Source organism: Paralichthys olivaceus, chromosome 2 (genome assembly GCF_024713975.1).
Source record: "Paralichthys olivaceus isolate ysfri-2021 chromosome 2, ASM2471397v2, whole genome shotgun sequence".
Lineage (NCBI taxonomy): Eukaryota > Metazoa > Chordata > Actinopteri > Pleuronectiformes > Paralichthyidae > Paralichthys > Paralichthys olivaceus.
Genome location: NC_091094.1, coordinates 13,665,290 through 13,684,525, shown reverse-complemented (window position 1 = coordinate 13,684,525; position 19,236 = coordinate 13,665,290). Strand labels below are relative to the sequence as shown.

The window sequence follows — 19,236 nt, the reverse complement described above, 5'->3', positions numbered from 1 at the left end:
TACATTTGCTGTCTATGTTTCTGTTGACCGCACTTCCTTTATTTTCCAAGGCAAATATTGCAATCATGATTTCATCAGTATCTTTTGGTCTTTTCATTGCTGATATGGAAATTGGATGTAATAATTTATAAATATTAGGTTTTCCTAAATTAAAAGACAAGTTGTCTTTTTAATTTGAGTTAATGAAATTCTTTGTCTTTGACCAAAGACATATTTCAAATTAAACCAAATCAAAATGAAAGATTTCAACCAAAAAAAATTAATATATTTCAAGAAAAATTCACAAATTTAGCTGTAACAAGTTACAATATATTTTTTAAAATGTATCAATTTACAGTGACTCACTTTTCGGACATTACTGGGCCACTTTTCTGAGACCTTTCTATTTGTGTTACATTTACATTAAGTTTGTATTATGGTAGTATTAGTTCTTTTTTCACATTCAGTTATTAAGCTAAAATGACAAACATAAAGTTCTTGAGTCTTCGATTTAAAACATACACTGCTCTAAAAACATTGATTGGGCTTGAAAGGAATCACTCAACATTGAGTGACTGTGACCACAACCCTCAAACTGTGACTATTGTTTAACTTGACTGGAAGCCCACAGGCGAGACTTGAGTATAGAGCTGATTTTTACCCAGTTTTTCTTAAGGTGATAAAACACAACACCATTTAGGATAGTGCACAATATATTAGGAATCAAATAAGTAGATAGTGTGTAATTTAAAGGTACAGTGTGTAGAATTTTGTGATATCTAGTGTTGAAGTTGCATGTTGCAGCTGAACACCCCTCACCTCACTCTCTCCTTCCAAACATGAAAAGGAACCTGTGGCAGCTTCAGTTGTCATAAAAACTCAAAAGGTGTTTCGTTTGTCCAGTCTGGACTAATGTAAAAAACATGGCGGCCTCCATAGGGAGGGTCCCCTCCATGTAAATATAAAGTATTTAAATATAAAGAGTCTTTTCTGGGGTAAAGAAAACTACAATTCATACAATTTAGATGAAACTAGTGAAAACATCATGAGGATTATTCTACATTAAATTTCTGTCAATAGATCCCGTTCACCTAAATCTTACACACTGGACCTTTAAATCAATGTTTTCTGATTTATTTCCCTGCAGTTGTGTTTGACCTTCATAGTTTTGATCCAGGCTGCGTGTCAGCTCGTTCACAGTGAGCTGTGGTGCAACCGCTCACTTTGTCTCCAGCGCTGAAGAGGATGATTGGATCGCCTGCCGGAGTCACAATCATCGATAACAATCGATCACGTTGATCGCCGTCTCGTGACGTCGCAGACAGATCGAGCTCGTGCGCTGTGTCTGATCCTCCTGAAAACATCGCGTGCTCACTCACTGGTGCACCGGGGCCGCGCACCTCGCTCGCACCCAGACCTGCCAGGAGCGAGGCCTACGCGCGCTCCCGCGAATAAGCTCGGGGACGCCGCAGCTAAAGCTACACGGGCAGCGGCCACCAGGCCTCATCGTTCACGGAACCCATCGTTCATTTTGTTCAGGCGGACCTCCGACCGGCAGGGGATTAGAAACGTGCCCGATCATATGTGTGTGGAGGCGGGACGGATAGCGCATAATGGTTCGGGAGACCAGACACCTTTGGGTGGGAAATTTACCCGAACATGTCCGAGAGGAGAAAATTGTGGAGCATTTCAAAAGGTAGGTTACGCAAGAGGGATCCGCTGTCGGCGGAGCAGCGCGGGCTAGCTGCGGCTCCACGGTTAGCCGCGTAGCCTGCGACCAATGCTAGCAGCGCTAACGTTAGCATTTTTAAGTTTTACTAGTCAGTGTGTTTCTTGTGCGGTGCATGTGAATTATCGCAACACGGTGGCTTTAATGGAGGCGAAATACACAGAACACACGCACTTAAATGCACACGGGTGCAATTTGTTATGTTTAGTTAACTTTCGCTAACGTCAATAGGCGAGTAGCTAGTTGTGCTAGCCACCGAGCTAACACCCAACCGTCCGACCATTTTGTGGGAAGTGGAGACGTTTTCATGATCGGTGCGAGCCAAAGGGAAGCTAAGGTTAGCTGGACAGCAGGGCACAAAACACCAGGTGACTCATGCTAGTCACTTGAACCGTCGTCGCCACCGTGTTATTATTTCTCCTGTCGACATTGTTGTTGGAGAAAAACAGAAATGTAGAAAAGCCACAAACAGCGAGACCCACGGTGCAGATAATCCGATGTTACCAAGTTGTTGACGGTGTTGACGAAGCAGACATCACTGTTCTCAGTCACATCACACTGAACTCGGCGGAGATACTCGCTGTTGTCTTGAAAGTCGTCAGGCTCTATGTAAAGTGTTAAGTTTTTGGCCCCGCCGGTCAGAGAGTATTTTGGATTTAATGAGAGCTAATAGCCTTAACTTGTAGCCTCCCAGTCGGTCCCGTAAATCATTACAGGCTACGTAACGTTACATGACTTCACCGTTTGCTACCTAATATGAAGTCCAGCCGAGAATCTGATCCACCTTCATTCCGTCCATCCTCAGTCAGAGCGGTACCACATTACATGTGGGCTGTTGACAACTGTGTTTTTAAGTATGTTGCTTTTTATGGTCATCAACTATGGATGTTTGACACGTGTGAGGTCTCCCAGAGTTACATTTGTTGGTGTTCAGAAATCTAAGCAGAATCATCCAATGTAAAGATTGCAAACAAGACTGAAGGAGTGTTTTCCTGCTAAGTGGCCGAGAAGCAATCTAGTGGCACATAGTTGCATCTGAATATTTACTTTTTTACTCAATATGTTGTTGTCTCTTCGCTTTACCAGACTGTGGCTTGTATAAAAAATGGTTGCACTCAGCCTATTTTTAGCTGGTTTGTATATAATTTCCTTTTTGTTTTCATTGTAATTTCCTCTTAGGTATGGGCGCGTGGAGAGCGTTAAAGTTCTGCGGAAGCGAGGGTCAGAGGGTGGTGTTGCAGCGTTTGTGGATTTTGTGGATATCAAAAGTGCGCAGAAGGCTCACAATGCTGTCAACAAAATGGGAGACAGGGACCTGCGGACTGACTACAATGAGCCCGGATCAGTCCCTAGTGCTGTTCGGGGCCTTGAAGACAGCTCCCCCTCGAGCAGTCGAGACGTTACAGGATTCTCTAGGGGAACAGTTGGTCCAGTGTTTGGCCCACCTGTTTCCCTTCACACCAGAGAGGGACGTTATGAACGGAGAATAGATGGGTAAGTGGACACGGCCTCCCCTTAAAATCCAGGGGAATCTAGGTATTGGATAGGTGTAAGACCTAAACACATAGTGGGGTTATTCGTGAGAGATAGATGCCTCAAGGTGGTTACACAAAAGTAATTTAGGGATTATTCCACTTTTCATCATAATCGACTTGCCATTCCCACTGGATCTAAGTATATTACCTACACAATATCATTTGGTAAGGTAACTTTAATTCAAGGTTTGACATCTGGTGTGGATATTACATCTGTGAGGAATATCCAAGTGAGTTTTGGATTTATTACATTTTTGTGGGAAACTACCTCGTGAACTCGTGGATAATTTTTTAACGTTTTCTCTCAAATACGGGATCTAATAGTGATTTTTTTGTCCTTGGAGTCGTTTGAAGATGGAAGTAAATCCCTACTTTGAAGGATGCACTTTTCTCTGAAGAATCTTTACAGGTAATGCATAATTACTTCAAGGACCTTCCATCTTGGGTTGTCATTTTTTTTCTCTTGGCAACAGCTGATGGTCGGAATACTAATTTTTGCATCTGTGGATACGGCTTTGTCTGGATTTACTTAATGAACAAGTGGATAGAAGATTTTTACATTCGTCTCACACCCAAAGAAAGAAAGAAAGAAAGATTAGTGTATATCTCGAAGGCTATCTTAATCATTTTAGGATGAGATTAACTATGCATCACAGCCACTGTCCCAAATATGGAAGCTATACCAAGAAGACTTTGCAAGAACACTGAGGATCCAAACAACCAGCTATCATCGAAAGTTTGTGGAGCTAATCTGGTTTTGGATTGATGGCCATGAAGAAATATGAAGGCTGCGTAAATGGGATGTAACCTCCTGGATGTATTCAATAGGATACCCCATGATGGATGTACTGATGTGGACCCTAGCATGGATAGGTGTAGATGCCTTTAATTTGGATTACTCGTGAGTGGATGTAGCTGTGTAAGGCCTCAGTGAGGAGAAGAAAACTCCCGAAGAAGTTGCAGAGAGCTGAAGCCAACTTTTTTAAAGTAACATGAAACTCTCTTGCAGAAAGATGAAACCTGCCAGTACACACCTGAGGGAGTCCTTGGTTTGTGGAATTATGTCATCTGTACGTGCCCAAGAGGATTTTATGTGCTGTGATCATAGTGTTAAGCTTGTTAAACTACTTGACATTAACCAGTGGAATACATTTTTGACAATTTTAATGCCATTTTAAAGGTTAACATTTGGGAAATACTACCTCCTCATACAGCAAGACCGATCTAGTTGGATGTATTTTATATTTTGCCATGCCTTTAGTCAACCTGGAATCTGCTGAATTACCCCAAATTTAAGCATCCTATTTTTTTTTTAAAAACAACTAATATTTATTTATTTAGATATATTTCTACACTTTTCCCCCCCACATGCCCTGAAATCCATAAAGACGTCCATCTGTGGTTGTTTTTGTTTTTTTTGCTTTTTCCATCCGGTGAAGAAAATTGAGTAGCCTAACTGTGGACTACACATCAACAATCTACTGGCCTGGTCCTCCACAGTAATATGAAGATAACGCGCAGTGCGATTGAAGAGAAGCATTTTTGCCAAATTAGATCAGTTGATTTTTTTTCCCCCTTGGTTTTCCATTTGGCCTCTCACATTCTGACCACCTAGATTTTATTTGGATTAGTTTCAGTAACTTCTTTTCCAAAAGGTTGGTATTGCTCTGCCCTCTGCATATTTTCTTTCTCTAACCTTCCTTAGTGCTTTGTCTAATATGAGGTCTTGCACTGCTTCTAGGGAAAACATTTTTTACAAGAGAGGAATATTTTTTTTATAAAATGCTTGTATAGAATATTTACATATTTGTAATTTGTTTGTATAACTTTTTTTCATAGCATCTCATGCTACACTATAGAGTTTTAGTTTCACATTAAGAACTTTGATCTGACGTCTGACCTCATTTTGAATTTCCACACCACACAGTTCCTCGACCTTTAAATATTTGAGAGTAATGTTTAGTTTGGCTATTTTCTTTTTCTCTCACCAGCAGTAGTTTATGAACAGTAGTCTGAGATCAGCCCCCTTGAACCCCCTGAGGAGACAAAAACAAATATTTTTTACAAATGAAAGCAACTGAATGAGACAAAGATCATTTCATTATGTTTGTATGGGTAAACCTTCCATCTGGGGCAGCTTTGTTTCATGCAACTTTTACAGTACACAATATTTAGCTTGTTTCGAAGAATGAAAAGTCATTATAGGCTGCTTACAGTTTAGATATGGGTGGAGCCACATTAGTATTTTCAAACAGTGCCAGTATTTTATTTTCTTGAAAAGTTTATTTATCCAGCTGTGATGACTTAAATATTTTTCTGATAGTTTTAAAATCTTGTAAACACCATATTTTAATGAAGAATATGCAACTTTTTATGTAGTATGTTGCTGAAAAGATTTTAAAAAACTTCTGTTTTTGACAAACATGAACTTTTCAAGATAGTAATTCTATAGGATCTACATTACAAATATTGGCACTGTTCTATGTATCACTATTAAAGGGATAGTTCACCCAAAAATGAAGATTCACTCATCTTGTCACTACTATGCTGATGGAGTCCACAAAACACTTTCTACAAACGTTTCTACGGGCGTTTCAGGGTTAAACAGTGTTTCAGCCAAATCCATTACAGTTGAAGTGAATGGTGACAATCTTTTCAAATGTAAAAAAACACTAAAAACTATCCCTTTAATCTTCTGAAATCGATCCTGCATCTTATCTGACCTGTGTCTATTAGCTATATTTACTTTACCAGAGATTTTAAAACATACAATTGCAGTTTTTGTCTTTCTTTGTTTGTAATCATAATTTTCCCCTCTTTTCCCTTTTCTTACTTTACAGTAGCTCAGAAAGCCGTGAACGTGCATATGATCACAGCCCATATGGACACCATGACCGCAGTGGCACTTTCGACCGGCAACGTCACTACAACACTGAATATTACCGTGATCGTTCTTTGTTTACTGCTGCTGGCCCAGGGAGCAGTGCTATTGGGGGAACCTTTGAAGCATCAGACCCACATTTTGACTCTAGAATTCGAGACCCCTTCACCCTTACTAATTCAACACGACGTGACCTTTATAGAGATGACAGAGGACGACGTGTTGATAGAACTTACCATCACCGTCGGAGCCGATCGTCTCATTCCTCACAGTCAAGACACCCTTCCCCACAGCGGACCACGGGACAAACCCCCAAAACCCCTCATTCGCCTAAAAGAGCCCCTTTGTCCCCCAGTAGAGGCCCACGATCTCGGTCCCGCAGCAGATCTTCGAGCTCTGATTCTGTCAGCAGCACCAGCAGCACTGGCAGTGGCAGGTGTGACATTCATTTTGTCCAATTATCACTCTATGTCTAATGGGTTCACTGACATAAGCACCAGAACCTATTTATTGGTTTTTAGTTTTTTTGTTCTCTTTTTTTTCTGTGTAACAGTGATTCAAACAGCAGCTCAAGTGATGGGTCACGCGCACGTTCTGTTCAGTCGTCGGCTGCTCACGCCCCTACTCAGTCATCAATGGGGCTGGACTCAGATGAACCACGCAGAAGCTTTGGAATTAAAGTGCAAAACTTACCAGTACGCTCCACAGGTGTGTTTCCTTATCTTTGATATTCTCTCTCAAAGACATCATGAATCCATGAAAATGCAAAGTGGACAACAGTTTCTTACACAAATAGTTAAAGCATCAACCTTATCAATCATGTGGCTGAAGAATATCGATAAACTATTTTCAGAAATTTGAATTCAGCCTCTTGCAAAAGTAATTGTATCTTAGAGCACAAACTATTTGAATGTTATAAAATTAGCTTTGTGTTGTAAAGCATAGAGATTCATCTGGACAACTGTTAATGCATTTTTTATATACAGCAGTAGTCTTATTCATATGCCATTGAAATCCAAGCAGCTAGCTTTTTTTTTTTTCAGCATCCAAAAGTCATATCTTTGTTATGTTAAAGGTGTGTAAACAAAAGGTACTTTCAAGTTGTCACTTTACTCATGTAGTTACAGCAGAGGTCACAGACCACAATGTTGTATTTTGTCTCACTTTAAATCAAGAGTAACGTTAGATTTAACTATACAAACTGAAAACATGAAAAGAATGTTTTTCTTTTGCAGTCATTGCTGTCAGTCAAGTCAAAAACCTTTGATTTCACTTTACCTATCAAAACAGTTGGTCAGTAGTAGGAAGTAGGGTTGGGTGGTTGGACAAGGCAAATTTTCATTTTATTTTGCTGATGATGATAATGGTCTGCATCCTCGAATCCATTCACCTGTGCACATGAACCTACGCATAGGCACCTATCATGTATTATATTCATTCAGTCCATTCTGACTTTCTTGCACACTTTTCTCTGTAGCACGAAGTGTAGAAAAGGTCCCATTCAGAAGTAAGCAACTGCTTAAAAATATATTGCTGCTTCAGGCCATACCTTGGTTGAAAATACCACCCAGTATATTGTGAAGTGTACATGTGTCAGCCAGTTGACACCCACATCACTGTAAAAGACTTGTGTTTCAGTTAGGAGTCAGGAATCCAAAAAAAGCTTAGTGACTGTGAAGTGAAGCTGTAAGCATAGAAAAAAGTCTGCAATATGGAAACCATTGCCCTTCCATGCACAGGTTTATGTGCAAACTGGTTAATTTCATGGTTAATATATTCCGTTCTCTTAAAACTAGTTGTTTCAGTATTTTCAGAGAACAATCATTGTAATAACAATAGTTTTTTGCTCCGCAGACACAAGTTTAAAAGACGGACTCTTCCACGAATTCAAGAAACATGGGAAAGTGACCTCTGTGCAGATCCATGGAGCATCGGAGGACCGTTATGGTTTGGTGTTCTTTAGACAGCAAGAGGATCAAGAGAAAGCCCTAACTGTTTCCAAGGGAAAGCTATTCTTTGGCATGCTAATTGAAGTCACTGCCTGGAATGGTCCCGGTAAGTGATGATAAATACACAAAACATTATTTATTCTCACAATTCTTAGTGCTGGCAGATTAAAAGTAATTTTTCTGAAAGATGTTTGTGTTCCTCATGTTGGTAAATATGAACATGACCTTGAGGAGCATGTCTTTTAATATCAATGATTTCCTCCTAACTTCAGAAACAGAGAGTGAAAATGAGTTCAGGCCCTTGGATGGGCGGATAGATGAATTCCACCCAAAGGCTACACGGACCCTGTTTATTGGTAACCTTGAGAAGACCACCAGTTATCAGCAACTCCTTGACATCTTTCAGCGGTTTGGAGAAATTGTGGTAAGCTGGCATTTTTGTGTACTTCACACAATTATATGAACAATTTAAATTTGATAGGATTTTTTTTCTGATCTTTACTTCTTTTCCACTCAAGGACATTGACATCAAGAAGGTGAATGGAGTTCCCCAGTATGCCTTTGTGCAATATTCTGATATTGGCAGTGTGTGCAAGGCCATAAAAAAGATGGATGGAGAGTATCTTGGGAGCAACAGACTAAAGGTAGGGTTAATAAACAACTGTAACGTGTATCTTTTCAATCCAATGTAGCTTTTATATAAAATATGAATGTTTTTCTCTTTTCTCTTAAAGCTTGGTTTTGGGAAAAGTATGCCCACAACATGTGTTTGGCTAGATGGTTTGGCAACCAACATTACAGAACAATACCTCACCCGTCATTTCTGTCGCTATGGACATGTAGTTAAGGTAATGTTTTCTCTCAACAAAGATCTGCTGCTTTTGATTTCACTGCTATTTTCCAAATTGTGAGAGTGACTTTAATTATTCCTTCTTTTTAGGTTGTGTTTGACAGATTGAAAGGGATGGCCCTCGTCATGTACAACAACACAGATTTTGCTCAAGCAGCTGTAAGGGAGACAAAAGGCTGGAAGATAGGTGGCAATAAAATAAAGGTAAAAAACGAAAACTATTTGTCTGTTAAGTATAATGTACTCATGCTTACTTACTTAAATGTTTCATTTATTTTTTATAGGTGGACTTCGCAAGCCAAGAGAGTCAGATGGCGTTTTACCGATCTATGCAGGCATCTGGCCAAGACATCCGAGACTTTTATGAAATTCCTACTGAACGACGGTAAATTGCCGATATTGTAATTGCATAAAGTTGTCAATACATTATTGAATTTTCAAACAGTACTTTAAAATTATATTTTGAATTGGAAATGTCACATGTAATGTTTAAAATCATAGCAATTTTGTAAAATATTAGAATATGAAACTTGACATTATTCATTTACCTTAATGGAATTTAATTTTTTTTCTCTTCCCATTCTCTTTATTCACTCCAGGGAGGAACGCAGACCTCCGTTTCATGAATTCACAGCAGAAAGAGCATACTATGAGAACATACGAACCCCTGGCCTCTACCCCACAGAAGATGCTCGAAGAGATTATGCTGCCCGCAGCCGAGACCGGTTTCCTGAACTGGAACATTATCAGGGAGATCATTTTGACCCACGTTATCATGAAGACCCAAGAGACTACAGGGACTACAGAGACCCCTTTGAGCAAGACATTCGAAAATACACGTACATTCAAAGAGAGCGAGAAAGAGAGCGAGAGCGCTTTGAGGCTGATCGCAGCAGGTGGAGCCCCTCCCATCCAAGGCGGCCTATCACTCCAACGGTATCGCCCTCACCATCTGACCGTGCTCCCAGAGACCCAGAGAGACGGGTTTATAGCCAGTCCTCTGAGCGAAGCGGCAGTGTGAGCTCAATGTCACCACCACACTTTGACAAATCGGAAAAGACTCCGCTGGAGCATTCCTCTAAGAGTGAAAAAACTGAAAAGAGCAGTCAACCTGATCGTTTGGCTGGTGCTGAGAAAACCAAACGTGCAAAACGAAAAGAGAAAGTTGACAAAGATAAAGCTGACAAGGTTAAATCAAGGAAAGCAAAGGGGCAATCCCCATCCAACCCAGTACCTGAAACAGAACTTGAGGCTGGTTTTGAAGGAGGCCCTGGAAAAGGAAGGGGATCAGACCAGGATGCTCACGAGAGGCAGAAATCTAAGGGGGATAGTGACTCTGTTTCTGGAAATCAGTTGCCAACTGCTAATCAGGACTCTCTGAAAACTGAAAGATCTGAAATTAGTAAAGGAGATAATTCAGATATGGATGGGAAAAGTCGACTAAAGAAACATCTCAAGTCTGATACTGGAAGTGATGGAAAGGATTTATTAGTGGATTCAGATCGCCTTGCTGCAAGGAAGAGACGCTTTGCTGATTCTGGTGGAAAGACTATTCATCAGAAGAGAAGCAGACATGAGGACGAGGATGGTAATCAGTCCTCTGACTTGGGTACTAGTACCACATATTTGAAAGAGTCAGACACTGATAAACACAAAGAATCACTACGAAAAGATTCAAGACCCAAAGTTGATAAAAGTAGCACTCAAAAGGATGGTCAAGAGGACCTTAGAGGACAAAGAGAGAAATCAGAGGGATCTTTGGACCCACTGGAGTTAAAACGCCATGCAGGGCACACTTCATCCAGAAGGTTTTCCCATGAGGGCGTTGCAGAACAAAGCAGTACAAGAGACCAAGCACACCACGTTGCTATTAAATTTGGTGGTCAGAATAGTGACACTGACAAAGTCCCCAAGAACAAGGAAGACCATGTTGACATTGACCTCTCTCAGAGTTACCGCAAGCAAATGGAGCAAAATAGACGTTTACACCAGCAGCAACAGCAGCGCGAGTCTGACAAACCTCACAAACCAGATAGTCCTCAAGGAAGTGAAATGGAGGACTTGGAGCATCGCAGTCTTGTGCATGAAGTTGGAAAGCCACCTGAAGATGTCACAGATAATTTTCCATCTCACAAACTAAAGAAACTTGACCAATTTGACGCAGACTTGGGGGTAAAGAGAGAGCGCGTCTACAGGAGCTTTAGACAAAAAAGTGAAGATCCTGACTGGAACAACACTGCCTCTCCAGGACATCTACACCTCTCTCATCATATAGATGAGGACTTTGTGGATCCATCTCAAAAGGAGTCAAGTCGAAATGATGAAAAAATTCAGCCAGATGTGGAGCTCTTATTTAAAAGGACACATAACACACAAATGAACAAACAAAACACGCCATTACTAACTGTGGAAGAAGAGCAGCAAAAGAGATGGGAGAGCAGAGTTAAACAAGACCTGATACCTGACCTCAACTTTTCCAGAAGTCTTAGTAAAAACATCCACAACTGCAAGCGTTTGGAATATGGTATTTGGCATGACTTGGAGCCAGGGGAAGTGCGATCAGATTCTGAAGAGGACAGAGAGCCAAAACCCCACTCTCCTGTACCCTCAACATCAATGCCTTTTTCTGAGAGGCCAAGGGTTGACAGGTTTTCAGACCCCAAGCTAGCACAACTTGAAAGGAACAAGTTCTACTCATTTGCACTCGACCAGACCATCACACCAGATACAAAGGCTCTGCTTGAACGTGCAAAATCTCTCTTGTCTTCTAGAGAGGACAACTGGTCATTTTTAGATTACGATTCTCACTTTGCAGGTTTACGCAACAGAAAAGATACGGAGAAAGTAGAATCAGCGCCAAGGCCTACACCTTCTTGGTACAAGAAAAAGATTCGAAGTGGATCTGAAGACAAACTTGATGACAGGAAGGAAGAACCTAAGCCAGAGGAGCATGAACGGAGGGAACTATTTGCCTCCCGCTTCCTTCATAGCCCTGTCTTTGAGCTGGACTCGAGACGTCTTCAACACTTGGAACGAAAACATGAAGAACCTGAGCATGCTCAAAACCAACAACCTAGTCAGCAAGGGATAGCAGATGGGGAACTTGACTCAGGGCCAGTTGTCCTTTTCCATAGTCGTTTTTTGGAACTCACACGACTACAACAACAGAAGAATAAAACCCAACAGCAGCAAGAGGCAAAAGGAGACACCATGGAAACATATAAGACTAGAGTGGGAAAAGAGCAGGTTCAAGAGCAGCAAACTTTACAGTCACCTGAAACAATAGGATCTATAATTGAGCCCGGAATTAAACCCATCAGTCCAGCTGAAGAGGTAGTTCCTGAACCCAGACTCGCACCTGTCACCCAATCTATAGTTAAGGACTTTCCTCCACCAGAAGACAAATGTGCTGCGATAAATACAGCCCCTGATCCATATCCCCATGTGTCTTTCATAAAGGAAGAGATAAAGGAAGAGACAAAAGAAAATAAATATGTGGTACCCATTCAACCCCCGCCAGCTGAGACATCTGAGTCAGAACCGGCACCTGTAGCATCATCCGAACCCAGTCACTCAGTGGATAGATGTAAGCTTTCTCCATCTGAAGATAAATTGGAATTTGTTCCTGAGGATGTAAAACCTGTGGTTGCAAACCCATGTCGCCAGAGTTCTCAGGATGACCTTGTTACCAGTTTAGAACCAGATATGGATCTTGAGATGGCACAACCAGAAGAGCCTGTTGCCACTAGTCCCATACCATCTAGTTTTCTAGAGGAGGGGGATGTCCAGAAAGAGTTACATTCCACTTGTAAAATAGTACCAGAGCCTGAGGGAGAAAATAAACTTCAAGTTAGTAAAGTGCATATTCCTTTCGATAATGACAAAAATGATGAGCCAATCTCACCCCAGAAAGAGCATAAAACAAAAGAGATGAAAAATAAAAAATGTAGGCAATCACCTGCTCAAGTTATTCCTGTTCCTGTCATGTCAGTCTCCGTCTCTGAGAAACAAGCTACTCGCAAAAGTGAACGCATCGACAAAGAGAAACTGAAACGTGGATCATCCCCCAGAGCTGAATCAAGATCCACAGGCAAATCTCCTATTCATGGATCAGACCCTGATATGTTAGAGCAAAGCATATCCTTAGGCAGAGCCAGGCGAAGGAATGTTAGGTCAGTGTATGCTACCCCAGTTGAAGATGATGCACCAGTTCGTTCTGGAAAAGAAATTGCTGAGTCACCACGCTCTGCACGAAAGCGATGTACAGACAAAGAAGCAGCACATCAACAAAACATTGAGCAGGATCCACCTGCTCCAGCCCCTGCAAATAAACGGGGCCGTCCTCCCAAAAATCGCAGACAAGGTGATGACAGTACAACTATTAAAGTGGAAAAACCCAAAATGGATAAAGAAACCGATTCAAACGAATCAGAAAGTGGCGAACGAATTCCTAGAGTGTCAAAAGGCAAAACATCGCCTCATCTCACAAAGTGTTCAACAAATCAGATGCCCACAGTCATTGGTTCTGGATTAACTCGGAAGGGGGATAAAATTGAGATGACAGAGGATGATGATGAGGAAATGGATTTATCAGAAGAAGATACATTGGCATTGCAAGATTCATCAAGTTCATGTAAAGAAGTTCCATCGACTAAAGTTGACCAAACAAAAGAGGAGAAAGAAAAACAAGGCAGAGAATTGGGCAAAGAAAAAGATGTTCTTCATGAAAAGACTAGTGAGGGTAAATCAAATGGAAAAGAGACAGATACCTCAGTCTTAGAAGAAAATCTGACCTCGGAAAAAGAAAAGATTGTTAGAGGAAAAACCAAGTTGACAAGGACTCCCAAGTCTCCTGTCCTCAAGAACCTCAAAATAAGACTAAATGTCACTGAGGTAAAAGACCTTCTTCAATTAGATGAACTTGGGTATCAAGAAGACCCTTCAAGTTCAAAGTTGAAACCTGGTGAACACAGTGATAACGTTTCAAAGTGCACTGATGCTATTAAAGGAGACTCCCATAATGAAAAAAAGGAAAATGCTGCTTTGGATGAAGAGGTCCTGGAAACACCAAAAAGCTTAATTTTACAGGAGCTTGAATTGGAGCAGGCTCTGAAGAACATTGCAAATCCAGATTTTCCAGCAGAACTACAGACACCAGCTGTTCCACAGGCGGAAGTGAAAAACCCAGAAGAAGAAAAATCTTCCAATCCAGCTAGTGAGACAGAACTCATGGCTGCTATTTACTCGATAACCCCTGAGGAGGCAACTCTATCCGTAACCCAGCCTCCTCCACTAAGAACCGATGTAGCATCCGAGTCTGAGGTGCAAGACTTCATTCATCCTGCCAAGGAAGAGGAACCTGAAACGAAAACGTCCATACAGGAGGAACCTGTTTTTCAAACCACGCCCAAAAAGGGAACCAAGGGCAGACCTAAAACACCAAAACGTCAGAAAACCCAAAAGCAAGTAAGAAAGGATATAAAGGAAGGACATTCTGTAAGTGAGGAACTGACGGCTACAGTAACAGAGAGCATAGCTTCTGGTGTAATGGTTATGTCTGAGACAACTCCATCAGCAACTGCGACAGTTATTACTCCTACTGCTTGGAAGCCAGAACCCGAACCTTCTGTTGTCAAGGCTACTGATATAAATGCAGAGTCTGAATCATCTTCTGAAGAACAAATTCAACATCTTAAATGTGCTTACCCCTTGTCTAAAAGTCCAGTGTGCCCAAAGCCTCTGCAGCTGCCATCTGAGTGCATCTCCCCTTCCTTGTCTCCACTTGCCAATAAGCCCAATATCAGACCCATGCAAATAAGTAGAATTTCTGTTTCTCCTCCAGATTGGCGCCAACAGTCTAAAGATGCAGGTGCCTCCACTTCACCTGTTGTGACTTTGACCTCAAAGGAAAACCAGCCTTTACCTTCAGAATCTGAAAACATGGAAACTGAACACGGTACAAGTGACTTAAGACAGATACTCATGAAACATAAAAACATTTCACTGCCAGGCAGCGCTTCTGTTTCCAGTAATCTACCCTCCCTCCGAGATCAAAACCAATCTGAAAGTAATACTCCATCAGCTATTGTGCCAAATAAGTCACCACTACATGATAGTAGAGTGGGTGCTCATTCAGCCCTGTCAGTTGTTAGACCACCAGCCACGCTGCCATCCCCTGAGACCAAGTCTGTGATCTCTGTTATTGCATCCACTGCAACCTCTGTTATCAGCCGTGTATGTAACCCTCCTGAGCCTGAAAACAAAGTAAACATGAGTATTGGAAATCCTTGTGTGGACATGACTCTACCCAAATCCACCTATAGGCCCAGTAAAGACGATACTGGATCATACCATGGGCAATCTGTTGGTGATGAGGGTGGAAGTGCTTCACGTTTCATCGTTGAGAGTCCCACAATTGGTATAGGATCCTGCCCTGGTCTGAGGGTAAATACATCTGAAGGAGTGGTTGTATTGAGCCACTCAGGCCAGAAAACAGAGGGACCTCAACGGATTAGCGCAAAAATAAGTCAGATCCCACAAGCAACTGCTGGTGAAATGGAATCTCAGCAGCTGGTGTCAATGCCCCAGATAAAACAGGAAGTGTACGGCCATTCTCAGTCAGGACTTCAGAAGGGGTCTTCACTGCAGGCAGATCATGGGCATCCTGGTAAGACGCAGTCTGTTTTATCTATTAAACAAGAAAGCTGTGGTTTAGAAAAGATTGAATCCACTTACCAATCTGGACCTCAAGGAGTAGTGAAGCGTCTCACACCGGCTAACCAGCAAGTAATGGGTTACCATCAGGATTACATGCCTTTGAAACATCAGAAGAAAATGGACAGTGTTGATCCTCATAGTACTGATGGAGCTAAACCACCTTGGACATCTGCTATAAGTCCAGCTATAAGCCCCCATTTACCCTCTCCACCAGGCAACCATGTAGGTTTTGTTTCAGCAGCTGGTGACAGAGCTCCTTCACATCTCAGTGGCATCAAACAAGAACCACGATCTCCACGCAAGTCAGGTCATCCACACTCTCCATTTACTAAAGTGTCCTCACCTATAGGCTCCTCATCACCTAAAGGCATACCAGTGATGTTATCCACTGGACTTCCTGCCATGCAGCAGTTTATTACTGGTGTACATCATCCAGAGCAGACAGTGATCATGCCACCTCACAGTGTGCCTGGAGGCTTAGGGCGGATGTCTCCTCACTGTGTTACCCAATCAATTCCAGTGGGCCATCTTGTCCAAGGAGATGTCCGTGTCAATACTCCACCTCTCTCTGTGATGAGCTATGGGATGCATAGTGAGCCTCTTGCGTCTCCCTGGTCTGGTCCAATGCAGCCACGGCCAGCCTCACCCCAGGCTGTTGGCAGAGACAAGGTGCTCAAGGTAAACCCTGGTTCTTTGAGGAGTCATGATGGGGAACAGGAAGAAGCCAGACACTTCCACATGGCAGGAAGACAACCGAGCACACAGCTAAAACAGGAGACCATGCAGTCAGATCCTCGTGGGTCATTGCGAAGTGGTGTCCAGTTGGAAACATACATAGCACAGAGAGACATGCGTGTACTGTTGCACCAACAGGGAGAGCGTTCGGCCCCAGACCCACATTCTGGACACATCCAAGAGATTCCCCCCCTGTCGCCAAGACCACATGTTTTACCTAAAGGTGTGACTGAGAAGGATATAACAAAGCCATTAGATGCAAAGAGGCCCCACTCCCCTCTTCCTAAAGATGGAGTGATAGGTATGCGACAATGTGGACCAGCAATGGCGTCTCCCCAGAGAGTACAGCTCATGCCACCAGGACCCAGTGGTTCATTCACAGGGATGTACCCAAACCCAAGAGGCATCCATTCTCAACTACCAGAGACGTCTCCTGTTAACCAGCCACCACTGAATGTCACCCCAAATATTGTGAGTTTGTTGATGTTCTTACCATTCAGATTATCAGATACCATTGCACTATTTAGTCCACTCGCTGTATATCAGTAAAGGTCGACTTCCTACGAGACAAACGTCTATACAATGCAAAAGTGATCAACAGCATCACAACCTGCAGTTTCAAAAATAATTAGACTGTCAAGACCTTTTTAAAACAATTTCTCCAGAAACTGAACATTATAACCTTCATGACGGTAGAATTTACTGCAGGGCTCTTGAATCAGACTGCATTGGTTGTAGCTAGGTGTTCCTGTAAATGTGTGTTGATATTCTCATGTTACAGAAGCTGCTCATGACACAATGCTCCTATGTTGTTGAATACTTAGGGTACAGAACTCCAGACAAAACCAGATGGCAAGATGACGCAGCCTGCTAATATGGTGCAGTTGCTCACGGTGAGACAAGTTGTCACAATTGTTTTCTGGTTGTTTGGTCTGACCCAAAGACAGCTGTCTGACAAACTTGCTTTTTGTTTTGTCTCATATTTAAACAGAAATACCCTATTGTGTGGCAAGGCTTGCTGGCACTGAAGAATGACACAGCTGCAGTCCAACTGCATTTTGTCTGTGGCAACAAAGTTTTGGCTCATCGATCACTGCCCCTACAAGAAGGAGGTGCACTGCTTAGGATTGTCCAGAGAATGAGACTAGAGGCTTCACAACTTGAGAGTGTAGCCAGAAGAATGACAGTACGTGTGTTTTAAATAACTCCCATTGACTACACCCTTGTTTTACTAAGTTGAGTCTGCAAACATCATTTTATTTTTGCTAACAACTTTTTCCCATCTGCAGGGGGACAGTGAATACTGTCTTCTCCTCGCTCTACCATGTGGACGAGATCAAGACGATGTCCTAAATCAAACTCAAGCTCTTAAGGCCGCTTTTATCAACTACTTGCAGACAAAGTTGGCTGCTGGTATCATTAATATACCCAACCCAGGTTCCAATCAGGTGAGATAAGGTTTATAAGTAAAGATTTTTCTCTCTAATCACATTCTTTAAATGATAAAAAGTTAATTGATAGTAAATTATCTTTGTGATCTCACCCAAACAAAGAGAAATACACACTCTCAAAATACATTATATAAGAATGAAGCACATTGTAAAAATCTGAACCAATAAATAGAATAGAATAAAACTTAAAACCAAGTGTTCAGCTAAATTCTTTGTGCGACTTTACAGTCTTATTTAAATGTCTCACCTATTTTCCATGCATGAACCATATGGATTGTTATTTACTGGTACAAACGATGCATATTACCACAAAGCAAATGTGTTGTTTCTCTGTAACTTCATATGTATTATTCAGGTTGTCCCTTGTTTTTTATTTTTCAGCCCGCCTATGTGCTACAGATTTTCCCACCGTGTGAATTTTCAGAGAGCCACTTATCCCAGGTTGCCCCTGACCTCCTCAACAGGATCTCCAGCATCTCGCCACACCTCATGATTGTCATCACCTCTGTGTAACCTTCACTGCTGGGAACCGTCCCACAGATGAATGTTCTCGACAATGAGCCTCAGGAAACCAGAGGAATATGAGATTTTTTTTTCCTGAACACAATAGGAATGTGTAGGATACACCCATCAACTCTTTTCGTTTTTATTTTTCATCAGTCTCTATTTGATTTTTTTTTTTTTGTCACTCCTGTCTGGTATTTTTGTCCTTCTCAAAAGAACTCAGGGATGGACCGAACCAGAATCTTATTTGACCATTTCTCTGCTGTATTTCTATTTATTGGAGTTTAATTTTAATGTTCAGAGATGCTTTGATAAAAAAAAGTTCAGGATGTTTGATCAGCAAGTGTGACTATTTGGGTGGCCTTTTCTTTTTCTGTCTTTTTTTAACAATTGTCCTATTCATTTCTTCACCAGAGAGGATCATAGAGGCTGTTGTACCACAATGGCTAGAATGACATTTCAATGTGTAATTTTAAATTATAAACAGACCTCCTCACCCAGGTTTTCTTTAGAGGAGGAAGAATTAACGGAGATCCTGTAGAGGACCACGTTTGTTTAACAGCTCCTTTAATTCCACCAGCTCTGCTCATGTTCTCACTACTGACGCAGTCCCACATCCGGCACCTGTCTTTGCATTGAACAAGCTACAGTATGATTTGGGAGTTTTTGAATACAGGACTTTGTAAATATTTTAAATATTTAAACTTTGACTGTGGAACTTGGACAACAGAGATTTGAACTCTGGGGAAAACCAGAGCACAGTGTGGAAAATTTTGATGGATATGATGACTTTTGGGTGTAAATACTTGTAACTCAAGAAGGTTGGCAGACTCTCCTGTGGAGTCTGTTGATGGCACTTCAGATTTTGTAACTCAAATAAAACAAACTCCAGAAAATTTGAATATT

The 19,236-nt window shown here is 41.7% G+C and overlaps 1 protein-coding gene across 3 annotated transcripts; it reads left to right on the top strand.

Moving 5' to 3' along the window:
* Positions 1–1,199: 1,199 nt before the first annotated feature.
* LOC109638551 (msx2-interacting protein) lies at positions 1,200–19,232 on the top strand. 3 transcript variants are annotated; one of them, XM_020101576.2, is made up of 15 exons: positions 1,200–1,675; positions 2,888–3,202; positions 6,087–6,560; positions 6,678–6,832; positions 7,979–8,179; positions 8,346–8,497; positions 8,592–8,717; positions 8,808–8,921; positions 9,014–9,127; positions 9,208–9,308; positions 9,523–16,846; positions 17,200–17,268; positions 17,367–17,561; positions 17,665–17,823; positions 18,208–19,232. In XM_020101576.2, exons 1-15 carry the CDS (start codon positions 1,593–1,595, stop codon positions 18,337–18,339), a joined length of 9,714 nt encoding a protein of 3,237 aa, XP_019957135.2. In that variant the 5' UTR covers positions 1,200–1,592; the 3' UTR covers positions 18,340–19,232. The 3 variants fall into 3 exon arrangements, with proteins under 3 accessions (XP_019957135.2, XP_019957133.2, XP_069393303.1); XM_020101574.2 differs by having other exon boundaries at positions 6,084–6,560; XM_069537202.1 differs by having other exon boundaries at positions 1,393–1,675; positions 2,888–4,898; positions 6,084–6,560.
* The last annotated feature ends 4 nt before the right edge of the window (positions 19,233–19,236 follow it).